General features: G+C 39.6%; 1 protein-coding gene across 4 annotated transcripts in view; it reads right to left on the reverse strand.

Annotated features, from left to right (window-relative positions):
* Positions 1 to 78: 78 nt before the first annotated feature.
* The window catches only part of SON (SON DNA and RNA binding protein), a 36,022-nt gene continuing 23,755 nt past the window's right edge, over positions 79 to 12,345 (reverse strand). For 2 of the 4 annotated variants that reach the window (XR_014563542.1, XM_083735707.1), the window contains 4 exons: positions 4,839 to 4,986; positions 2,691 to 2,759; positions 1,972 to 2,087; positions 79 to 997 (listed from right to left, as the gene is read on the reverse strand). Coding sequence is in view for 1 of the 4 variants with exons in the window: in XM_083735707.1 (XP_083591833.1) it covers positions 839 to 997; positions 1,972 to 2,087; positions 2,691 to 2,759; positions 4,839 to 4,986 (492 nt within the window). In the remaining 3 variants the exon portion in view is untranslated. Of the gene's footprint in view, positions 998 to 1,971; positions 2,088 to 2,690; positions 2,760 to 4,838; positions 4,987 to 5,595; positions 5,679 to 6,322; positions 6,441 to 8,164; positions 8,244 to 12,345 lie in introns of all 4 variants that reach the window. The other 2 variants (XR_014563541.1, XR_014563540.1) reach the window with 2 other exon arrangements.

Below are 12,345 nucleotides of genomic sequence, written 5' to 3' on the forward strand. Positions count from 1 at the left end.
GACTATTCTGAAAGGTAAAACAAATTAAGTAAACCATTTGGTTCACTATAAACAGGACAAATTGCACTAGACAGTAAATAAGGAACTTGTGCTGCTTTATTGACCAAGCCGAGTACAACAACATCATTCTACATCCCCATCCAGTTATAGCTGAAATTCAGTTACCACAAATGTATACAATCAACATCAGGCATTGTGTTTGACTCAAATTACAGTTTCATGTTTCTTCTACCAAACATGCAGGCAGATAAATTTATATTGCAGTTCTTATTTCTGTTGCTGGATGTGCTTCATTCTCACAAGTGTAATTTTTTTTTCTGAGCTAGACAATTTTGCTAGACTCAATGGCATGTGGATAGGGGGAATAGCAGTAGTTAGCATCATCCAGCAACCGTATCCATTTTCTCTTTGCAGATAAAATAGGAGGGCCTGGCACTTGTCTAGCATGAGCTACCAGTCATTGTCATTGTAAACTTAAGACTACACAGCTTTAACAGAAAGTTTACCAAAAAACTATGGGAACTGCATCATGGTACAAAACAGTAAAACTTTAAATTTTATATTGAAGGTAAAGATCGGTTGAGCTTTAAAACAAATTACAGATAACTCCATAGTCATGTGTTTGGATTTTTAGTAATTTAAGAAATGATGGCATCACTAACATCAATATACATACCAAAACCATGTGATTTAAATACTTTCCATGTACAAAAAGAAAAGCCTGAAGGTGTCTGTACAGTTTTTACAATGAGCTGCTAATGTATTTACAAAACCACAAAAGAGAAATATCCTTTGTGTAGAATAAAAATATCTAGGATGTCAATATAAAAACAGTTGTTTAGTTGTGTGAGGCACTCCTGAAGCTGGTGGCATTAGCCAAGAGCTCCTTTGGTACGAGTCCCAATGCCTGCAGAGCCACAGTTGCGGCCATGGCTTTAGCATGCTTCTTATTAGGACTGACACTGTTAGGCTTGTATTCAATTCCATTGACCAATACCTGTAAGACAAATAAAAACAGGACGCATGTAAGACTTAAGTTTCACATTTCTCCTTTCTAATGAAGACTAAAATTTTAAGGACACACACCTCTCTTAGTTTCTTGCATACCTCCAAACTCAGGTGCTCTCAAGGAGTTAACCCTTACATCTGAGCCCAAGCCTAAGGCTTGTCCACAAAGTTAAACAATAGGACTCCAATTGTTCATGTGACTTGCAATGTATAATCTCTTGATAAAAACCTTGGTTTGGGTAAAAATAATCCTTCTGATGTGATCAGCGCAATTTCTTTGGATTGGAAACAAAGATTCCCTTCATCTAATGGAAGGTCTCCTTCGATCAGCAGAAGGGAACCTCCAGGTCCAACCATTTGTTTTCATGTGATGTGAGGCATCATCTTAGGCCTTCGCTACATGAAAAAGAGGGAATTCCTCTTCCAGTCTGCATTTTTTTGTAAGTGATTGTACTGAATTATATTTTTATATCTTCCGTCACTTTGGGTGCACTTTTTGTAGATAAGTTTTTAAAATGAATTATCTAAATCAAGCAAGCATTGCAGCCCTACAAAATGAGTACATTTTCCGTCATCTTTCAAAATAGTCCATAACTTCTCCTCTGTCCAGACAACTTCACGTAATCACAGCCTGAATTAAAAACTGCAAACGGGGAAACAAAGCGAAATGCACTTTCTAAAAAGACAAGCATTTGCTTTGTGGGCTCAAAATGCAAGTTTTGAAATTATTATTTATTAAGGACCTTCCACATATGTCCTAAGCAATGTACAATATATAATAAAAAGTTACAAAATAGTATACAAATAATAGATGAGGTTAAAAAGAAAACAAGATGGACACTTTGTTGCTGTGGCGGTTTGGAGCCATGGGAAGAGTAGAATAGATCAACATTCCTTTCGTGCTATTGTAAGCATCCACTTTTAAGTGCTAAAATTAATTTCTAAAAGAACATTCTAGCTTACCTTAAAGAGAAAATGCTTATTGTGTTCAGGTCGATTATCATTCACCAATGCAAATATGGGAGGCAGCCATCTTCGTTTGTTACAGACTTCCAGCAATGCAGAAACGGGATGTTTGCCTTAATAACAACAGGTTTTGTTTTAGAAATGTAGAAATACCACAATTAACAGAATTACTAAATCTGCCTCATTCATACCAGGTCAAATGCTTTGTCCATCTGGCCATATTCTCTGCTAAGGGATGGGTGGGAAATTCTTTTTGGCTCGAAGGTCACACATTCCTTCATAGATAACCTTCCAGCAACCACATGCCAGTGGTGGACTTGGCCAGACACTGGAAGTGGCTCTGACCTTTGCACAGGAGGCCACAGGCCAGTCATGCAAACATCACAGGTTCCTACACCCACACACGAACCTCTCCAACCTCAATTCAGGTAAGCCAGAGGCATCATCACAGTCAAGCAAAGCACTTGAGAGGTGTGGCCTGCAGAGCAGACCTGGGCTGGGAGAGTCCCGATAACTGGATAGAGACACCTGGTGGGCCATCTTTGGTCCCTGGGCCTAAGGTTCCCCACCCCTGGTGTCCTGACAGCAGCTCTCCCGGGTCTCTGGACCCTGCTACCTGATCTTTTTAACAGGAAATGCAAAGGATTGAACCCAAGACTTTCAATATTGCTGTACCCATGAGATATGGTTGCTCTCCTTGAATTTTTAAGTCTCACCTGAAAGATCTTTCACTGCGCTGAAAGGTCCATGTCTCTTCTGTGTCTTTTCTCCCACCGCAACCAAGCCTGAAGAAAGCACATTAAAAGGTGTGTTTTCATAAGCTACTGAAACCTGGTCTTTTAAGCCAGCACTGTGGGACTCTCCAAAGCAGGAATCAACCGGTATAGCTGGCAACCACACCATACATACTCAGAAGCCTCTTGGGCAGACCAAATGCACTCTTTAAATCTTAGCTAGGGTTTCTTTAGTATCAAAATACCTAGTAAATGCTCATACTATGAGATGTGGTGGCAATGTAGTTAACTGGCCCTTGGCTGGTTCTGAAACCTGTAAGCTCAAGTGATCATACATCAGATGTTCTCTCTAGTACATCCAAATATAAATGCAAGTCCTGACCCCATTTGGCTCAAGTCAGTGGAACAGTGTACCACAGAAACTGGTATTCTTGAATTCACATACCAACGGGAGCAAACTTTGGCTTTTATTTGAATGAAAGCCAAATATTTAACAAAACCATAGCAGATGACATAAATTTCCAGTAAACACAGGAATGCAGACAACAAAGTCCACAGCAGTTTTTTGGGTTGTTGGTTTTTTGTTTTGTTTTTTTGCAGAGTTGAACAACCTACCCACCATACAATTACCACCCAAAGACCCATCTAGTCTACTGTTCTGTTCTCCCAGTGGCCAACCAGATACCTATGGGAAGCCCGCAAACACAATTATTCCTCGTCTCACTGGTGACCCAACACCTGGTATTCAGAGGCATGCTGCTGCTAATAGAGGCAGTACAAGATCATCATGCCTAGAGGCAATTGATAAGACATCCTCCTTGAAAGTATAAGCTCCTTTTAAAGCCCTCCAAGTTGGGGACATTACTATCTCCTCTGGCAGTGAATTTCATATTTTAACAGGCAAGCTAGTTGGGCCACACAACGTTGAGCTATAGAAAACCATGAACATTTTCAAGCAGTAATTTTCCATTACTCATCGAATGACTTGGATCATAACTTTCCTTCAATAAACAGAACTCGAGGCTTTCCCACCTCTCCTCTGCATTCCCCCATGGCTTGGAAAAGAAACCTGTGAGGGTATGAGAAATCTTCCAAGATAGGCTGGCATGCCGCACAAAAGACTGTAGAGGGAAGAGCTTTTGCTGAAAAACGTCGCCTTGTATAAGCAGAAATGCCTTCCGCTTGCACAAGAGCACACAGATCAAAACCAATGTTTTTATTAAAATATCCTTTCAAGTACCAAGCATTCACTATATTAAGTACAGTCTTCTCAGGGGTGCCATCTTCAATTCTTTTAAGTTTTAACTGAAGCTGTAATATTTATATTGAACCAAGCGTAACTAATATATATAACATCTGTTGAAAGGTATACAACTATTGGAAACCAGCAAATAAATGTATTTTTATATGTTAGCCGGGAGCTGGTTGAAGTAAGAATAAAAATTAGAATAAAACAAAATTCATGTTTTAGAATACTGCCCTGGCCCAGACCTTTGTCAGGCTTTACATTCCATATTTGGCCTCAGAAGGGGTAGTGAAGCTAACATACAATGTAATGTAATGTATAAAGCATTCAAAATGTGCCCTTGCCTGTCTTTTAAGTCAAACTAGAAATTAGTACAGAGAAAATGTTCTAGGAAAATAGACAGTACATAACATTTTTACATAAAAATGGAACTACTAAAGAAAAATTAGACTTGATTTCTGGGTCAGCCACTCAAGAAAGAACTGTTTAAGAAATGGGAGTTAGATCATTTTGGTATCTTATAAAAAAAAAGTAATTACAGAGACTACTGATCTTCTGCATCACTTTAAGAGGGCTCTTTCTGTACCAGAGAAGCAATGACCCAGATACAGAAATTCTTTCATAAGGAAGACATTATTGCTGCACACATCTGATTCACTCAACCACTACAACAGGCAATAGGCACTGGCACAGTATCGTTTTGTGTGGTATGTATTGTACATCAGAAGTGTTGGGATGAAAGTGCTGAATGTAGGGTACCAAAGCCTTCCTGGCTTACACAGGATTTCTATTCAGAACAAGAATCCTCACAAAGGCACCTGTTTCCCCACAATGGACTGGGACAAATAGGTATGAAGTTGTTAACATCAGAGAAAACAACTCACCTTTCCGATCAGTCTTAAAATCCACTAGAATTGGTTCCTTGTTTCCTTCTTTATTTTTACCCAAGCCTTCTCCTTCTCTCCATCCCATTTTCCTCATGAGTTGGGCTCCCATTCCTCCAGTTACAGGGGCAGCTCTCAGAAACTGATCCTACCCAAAGAAAGAAAGTAAAAAGGAACCCTTCATTTAGCACTCTGGAGGAAAACTACAGAACTTTCTAAAGCTTCTAACTATTAACTATCAAAGAAATAGGCATGTACTTACATTACATACATTGAAGAAATCTACCTAGACATATTCTTAAAGTAAAAGTTTCAATCAGTAAGTGGAAATATAAATATCCACTGCTTATATATACACATAATATATTTTACAAGCATTTTAAATAATAGCACTTTGGTTCCAATGCATCTCTTCTCATCTTGTGGAAACATTTAACTGGCAAACTGGGTGCCATGTATACCTAGTTACTGAATAGAAAAAGCAAACATTTACACATATTTTAAATATTAAAAAAAAATTCTCTCACTTTATTACACAACTGTATGATCATTTTCCACCTGAAAATCCCTGTGCATGATACAAGCAATTCTTTAAAAAAGAACTTAGCCACACAACTCAACAGTAGCTTGTGACAACTGCTCCAAATAACCACAAGAGTCATATTATTATTATTATTAAATGCTGTAAGATCAAACATAGGTTTTAAAACATATCAGCTTTAAAGTACTTTTTAAAACTCCTTAAATTTTTACGTACCTAGGCCTCGATGGCCGCAGTGTTGTGAATAGTAGGGCTGGCATTGACCGTGGCAAGAAGGCAGCTACAAGGCAGATTTGGCCCTGAAACAAGTTTCCATATAGAGGGGTGAAAGTTCACAGGCTATTCTGTGAACTATCATCTCTCTTTTCTGCCCCACCCAATGACCCGACGCAACGAACGGCTTGTGTTAATAATATACATTGGTAGCATCAACACAATATATTATTCTCACGTTCTCTTTTACAAAGGCACAAAGCTTAGTATTTGGGTATCAACCTACACATCAAGTATTTCTTTGCTTTCATTCTACATTCCATTCATTTTCATTTACTGAAAATAGATTGCAAAAGCAAATGAAGAGTACAATCTTCCTTATGATTTCCTCTTCATGGCAGACAATTATGGCACACACCCAGTTCAATATGAATCCCCATATGGTGATGTTAAGAAACCAAAGAGCAACATTTCCAGAACATGTGTGACTTCAGTTCCATAGGTATCCTATACCCATAATATAATTAAAACTGCTGCCTGCAATCATGCAATAATTGGATATTACTCTGGGGGGAAATGCTCTGGTATAAGGAAAGGCAAAACTGAAACAGATATTACCTCTCATGGAAACGTTTTGACTGGTGCAAGCCATGCAGTTTGTGTACACATGTTAGCTGTTGCCAGTTACCAACTGCTTTGAGTTGAGGCACCTAGAAGGGCATTTACTTACTTCCATTTTCATCCTCCCCTCTCCTTTCCAGGAACCTCTCATTAGAAAAGGGCAACCATGCAGAGGATACAAACCCCAGTCAATGTCACCCAGGGCTCCGACTCCTCTTTTGCACCTGCTTTGTAATGATAGAATGTTCATCAACAAGGTCTGGTTCATCACCAATGTGTATCCAGTTCACAAAGACGACAGAGAGCAACTTTCTGACCAAGGTCTTTTGAAGGTTGCAGGAACTTCTCATATACTTTCCAAAATCATTGGGTGTGCATGTTTGTGCGTTACAAAAATAGCCCTTTCAGGTGTAAAAGCAAAAGAATACAATCTTTAATGGATATTTTGCCTAAAAAGGTGGGATATGAATTTTAATAGAATTAAGGGTTTTAGTCAATTGTCTCCCGCTGCTCATAGAATGCTCTTTGCTTTGGTAGATGCTTCCATTAACAGAAGAGGGAAGGAAGTGGTTTTTTTAAAAAAAATCTTTTTCCTGAAGCTGCTCATGCCATGTCCCATGGCTGTTCAAAAAAGTCTCCCAACCCACTAAAGTAGACTGGGAGGGGGAGTGTTGTGGAAACCCCCACCCCCCACCTCCGTTCATAGAAACCTGTGCCAGTCAAAGGGATACAGCTGGCGAAAGTTTTAAATGCAGCTCTGAAAAAATGGCATCCCCTTTCCTAATTGGCTTGACGGGATAGTCATAACAGATACATCCAGATACATTTTATGATGAAATCCAAATGCAAACAGTAGTGCTTAGGCTACATCTGTACCCACTTATTGTAAGCCCCACTGAACTCAATGGGACTTATTTTTAAGCAGGTGTGTAGGCCTGCACTGCTAAGTACTTAATAGTGCATTGAGGTGGTATTTATTTCAATGGGACTTCAGCATACCTTGCTCTCTGGATAGTACCTCACAACTCCTTATCAAATGCAGCAGAGTCAAGGAAGCTCATTCTGTTAACTAGATATTTACCACCCAAGCAAGCCTCTAAAGTCCCACAAATTATTTCAGAAACTTTTCTAATGGAAGTGATACGTAGGTTTCACTATCTAGATGGGAAAAATAATGTTTATTATATACGGCAACTGCTAACATAGTAAAGCAGGATGTCAGGTTTATACGCCACCATAATGTTTACAGACTTTTTATAAGCACAGAAAACATTATGTGGAAACTGAACCACTGCTCGAAGTGACACAATTCCATTTTGACATAATTCACAATGTCACTAACCCTTCTGTTTCAATCTGTTCTAAAAAATCACACAAAAGTACTAACTGGTATAGTAAAGAGTGTGTAGCATAGTCAAAGTAGGATTAATTTCCACTTAAGTAAGCTACCGTTAGCAAGGCCAACAATTTGAATCATGTGGGGAATGTCTAAAATATTCTAAAAGTTAGATATAATTAACAGCTAGATTAATTTAAAAGCAAATGCTTAATAGAAGCAGCAAGAAAGAGCAATGGGGAAACTGGTACTTTATTTTGTTAGCTACCCAAAGGCATTTTTGTTTTCATTTGAATATTGTCACTTCTATGGCAATTTACCATGTGTGAATCTTCAAATTTTCCTACGCCACGCAAAACTAGTTGAACTTTAGGTCTTTTACCACTAGATGGTGCTAAGCTATTTCCTCTTCATGAGGTGGGAAAGGGCTGATAAGATTCATCTTCAATTTACAGGACAAGGAATTGAAACCTAATATGCAGGACCTAGTGATAAGAACTGTGTGTACAAGGAGAGGAGGGAATTGACACTAGCACAAAAAAAGAAAGGTCCAATGCAATACTAGACTGGCACAAGCAGAGTTAGAAACCAAAGAGGTAAGAAATTACAATTTACCAGATTCATTCAATGCCAAGAGAAGCCCACACAAATGGGAACTCCAGGAATACCCAATCCTGGGTGCAAGGGTGAATACCTATAAGAAAAACACAGAACGGACTACAGTGAGCAGACCAAGTCTGCCACTGATAGTATTTGCAATATTTATAAAGAAGTTAAACTTAAATACCAGTGCTTTACAGAGAACCTCTTCTGATCCAAATAAATATTTCTCACAGACACCAGGACTCCCCCATCTACAAACATAGTGGTTATTATAGTTTTCTGTACATGGATAAAGGCATGGTAATATGGTACGTGAGTTACAATGGACGGCGGCAGTGAAGTTGCCAGGAGTGGAGAAACCTTTTAGCCCACAGGCCTGATGGGTCAACTGTGGCAAGTGGGTGGGACCTACTCAGTTTTCAATCATCTGACATAACATCAGACGGATAGATGGGCAGTCCCACCCATCTGTCAAGAGTTGACCTGCAGAGTAGATGAAGGAATCAACTGCTCTGCCCACTAGCTGATGGGAGGAACATTCAATCCTGCTCTCTGTAGGGTCTGCTTCGCCCTAGACCCTAAACGATGGGCAAGGGTGTAATTTGGGGAAAATGGCCTTGGAAGGCAAAACTGGACTCCCTGGCAGCTGAAAGTTGGCCTACAGGCCAGAGGTTCCCCATCCTTGCTCTATGTCTGTACTTGTACCTATGGGTAACAAGCCCAGAAGGTCAAGCATGCTGCTGAATAAGCAAAGACGGAGAAAGAAAACAGCAAGAAAGGTTGCCAGTGCAGTCAAATCTAATAACACACAATCCAATATTTTGCACTTAGAATAGGTTTTGCATGTTTACTTTCCATAATACACTTCTTCCTAAATTCAGGATGCTGAGATTGGTGTAACATGGCCGCTAATGTGAAAATAAAGAATACAATCTTGCTGAACGGATTGGGAGCTGCACAGGGTAGTGAAATTCTAGAACGGTATCCAATAAAGTCATATCCTAAGCAGACCCCCTGAAATCAATGGACTTGTGCATGATTTACTTCAATTAGCTCCTGCTTCCTGATCACTAGAAATCACAACCTAGATCCATTCTGCTTTCTGAGTCTTCAGGAAAGGCACAATGTATTTTTTCCAAGCTGTTTTCTGCAACCACAATGGCAGAAACACACCTGAAATTTCCAGGATGCTAATTGCCATATTCTGCATTTCTAAAGTGGGTGGGTGTGCATGTGCACACACATTTGTATGTGTGCAGACTTGCAGCTGAAACTATTTGCCCTAAAAACATATTACCCATAGAAAGCCAACGATTACTTTTGTGACTTCATGAGAAATAGATATTTAACATATCATCATGTTTAACTTGCATGTAGAGTAAAAATATAATGAGGGGTGAGGTACCTGTGGTCCTCCAGCATGGCCAGGTCAGGGATGATGGGAGTTGTTGTCCAGCAACACAACTCATGTTTCTCATGCCTGATGTACATGAGGGTTTTTTGTGTGTTTTTTTTACGGTTAGATACATGGGCTACTGCTTAAGCCTCCGGAAATAATCCTGAATTAGTGAAACAATTTCCCCACTTTTTAGAAACTTATACACCAATCCAGCTCCTTAAGAGAAATTAAAACGTCTGTCCTTGCTCACAATTTCCTTGTTTGTTGTTATCACAAAATGCTTACTTTGTTGGAGATCTTGCAATTGCTCTCAGGAAACATTAATATTGGCAGCCACTGATTTCTGAAGTAAGGGAAGATCATCATTACAGTCCAACACCAATGAAGCACTACCCCTCTCTCCTATAATTGTTTCACCTGGGCACTCTCAGCAGCACGAATCCTGTTCATTGCAGCAATCACAAAGGTCAGCGAAGTCAGGGCCCTCCAGATCCTGAAGTGGGACACAGTACTGGGACAGGGGAAGCTTCAGAACAGCACAGCATCCAGAACAGCCACAGCATGCAGGCAAACATTCTCACCTCTTCGCCCTCCACTCATTCACAACATTCTGCATCATGCTAGAGCTCTGGAAGGGCTGTCCCCTTCCTTCCAGCAATACCATACAGTGCCAGTTCTCGTTTCACAGAACCTTTTCACTCTCTCGTTTAGCAAACAGGATGTAGAAGAATATTATAAACTTTCTATCGCTTGGGGTGCCCAAAGTTCTTTTTGTGTACATGGTGACACACTACAGTAGCTTTTCTACAACTATGTCATTGTACACCTTGGGAGTCAAATGTTTCGGCTCCCGAATGATCGAAAACTGGAAGTGAGTGTTCTGGTTTTTGAAGGTTCTTTCGGAAGCCGAACATCCAATGGGGCTTCCACAGCTTCCGACTGACTTCAGGAAGTCAAACGTTTCAGAAGTCGGACGGACTTCCGGAACAGATTCTGTTCGACTTCCGAGGTACGACTGTAATCAATCCAATTGTGCACACAAGTCCAAATACAATATAGGTTGAACAAAAAAATAGGACCGTAGTTCCAAGCACTTACAAGATGTAAGCCTCAGTGGATACTATGAAACTTATTTTTGAGTAAACGTGTGCAGAATTGGACTGTGGCTAGACTCCAAAGAGATACTTTAGGCATTCCCAGTGAAACTTTCACTCCAGCCCATATCACAAATAGCTTCCCTTCAGTTTCAAAAGAGGCTTTCTATGTGGCATGGAGGACCGTTTTTCCAAAAACAGACTTCCCACAGGCACATGGAATTAGTTATGCAGTTCTTTGAAACTAGGCACAAGTATTTTAAAAGCATTCCCTCCAAAAAGCCTAGTAAGTAAATAAAATAATCCTAAAGGAAGAATGAATGTCTTGCACGTGTGCTCTGAAGAGTTTAATATATTTGCATTTGTGAACTGATTACATCATTGATGATAATGCAAAACAGAAATAACTTCTGCCTGAAAGTGTTCTTTTCAGAATACTGTTCAACAACCTAATGCCCAAACATTTGATATCACACTACTAAAAGTCAAACAAATTTAAATAAAACCAAACAACGAATTGCTACTGGGTTTTTTTTAATGTGGCCTTATTTCTATCCCATGAAGCATATTAACAAGAATATCTCAAGTTAACTCTATAGTGACTGAATTTTGTTATGCCAAAACTAATTAAAAAAAATTAAAAATGCAACACTGATGTAATATTTCATTTCTCAAACAAATCACCAATTCTACTTTAGGTTCCTTAATTAATTCACCACAGAATCAAAGTAGTACAATATCTAGAAGACTCCAAAGCACCCCGATTTCTGCATTCATAGAAAGTAAAGTGAGATATTATTAATCTGGGTAATGATGAATGAATTTGATTTTCTTATGGTTTCGTTTCCCACCTCCACCCCCAAAGAAAATCCCCATCATATTCATGTTGACTTGGACACAAGTCCTACTGACTTCACCATGAGATTTACTTCCAAGGAAAAGCACCTAGTACCCACAGGATAAATGAAAAAAGTCCAAATACATTGTAGAAAAGTATTTTCAACCTCAGGAATTCTACACTGTGGGCAGCAGAGAGATCTTGTTTCCTTTGCATCTCACAGCCTGACTTCCATCACTCAGCTAGAAAGTTTTGAATAGGAAAGGAGCATCCATCTCCTCATAATACCATTTTAATTTTTCAAATGAAGTGACTTTTTGAATAACAAATTCTAGAAAACCTACGAGGAACTGCTTTTCATATACATCTGATTTGCCTGTAACTGGAAAGACTTAAACTTTACAAGGAGAGGGCCCACTGACGGACTTTCCATTAACCCTATGTGAAAACAATTCAGGAACACTCCGAACTTGAAGAAGCATGTGAAGATAGGGCCAACTATTACCAGAGAGCATGGCAATTCGATCTCACAGACTTCAGGAGAAATGTTCTACTCAACATTTCTTTGGTATCTAAGGTGATAGAGGACTCAGGATACAAAGGGGGGGGGGATGGGACACAAGATGCAAACGCCAGTGCTTTGCCATCCCCACCTATGCTTACAATTCAGCAAACTGAAAAGTTCCCCAGCAGGATTCTTCCTCCTCCTGACAGAGCCATGCTCCTAGGCCCTCAGTGCTCCTTGCATCACGAGTACCAATGACTTGGATTAGGCATAACTAAGCAGATTTCAAAAAGGGCAGAAAGCAATTGTGCCTACAGCCCACATGATAAGCTTATATTATCAAGTAGATGGCATCAT

This window comes from Podarcis gaigeae (genome assembly GCF_964106915.1).
Source record: "Podarcis gaigeae genome assembly, chromosome: 4".
Taxonomy (NCBI): domain Eukaryota; kingdom Metazoa; phylum Chordata; class Lepidosauria; order Squamata; family Lacertidae; genus Podarcis; species Podarcis gaigeae.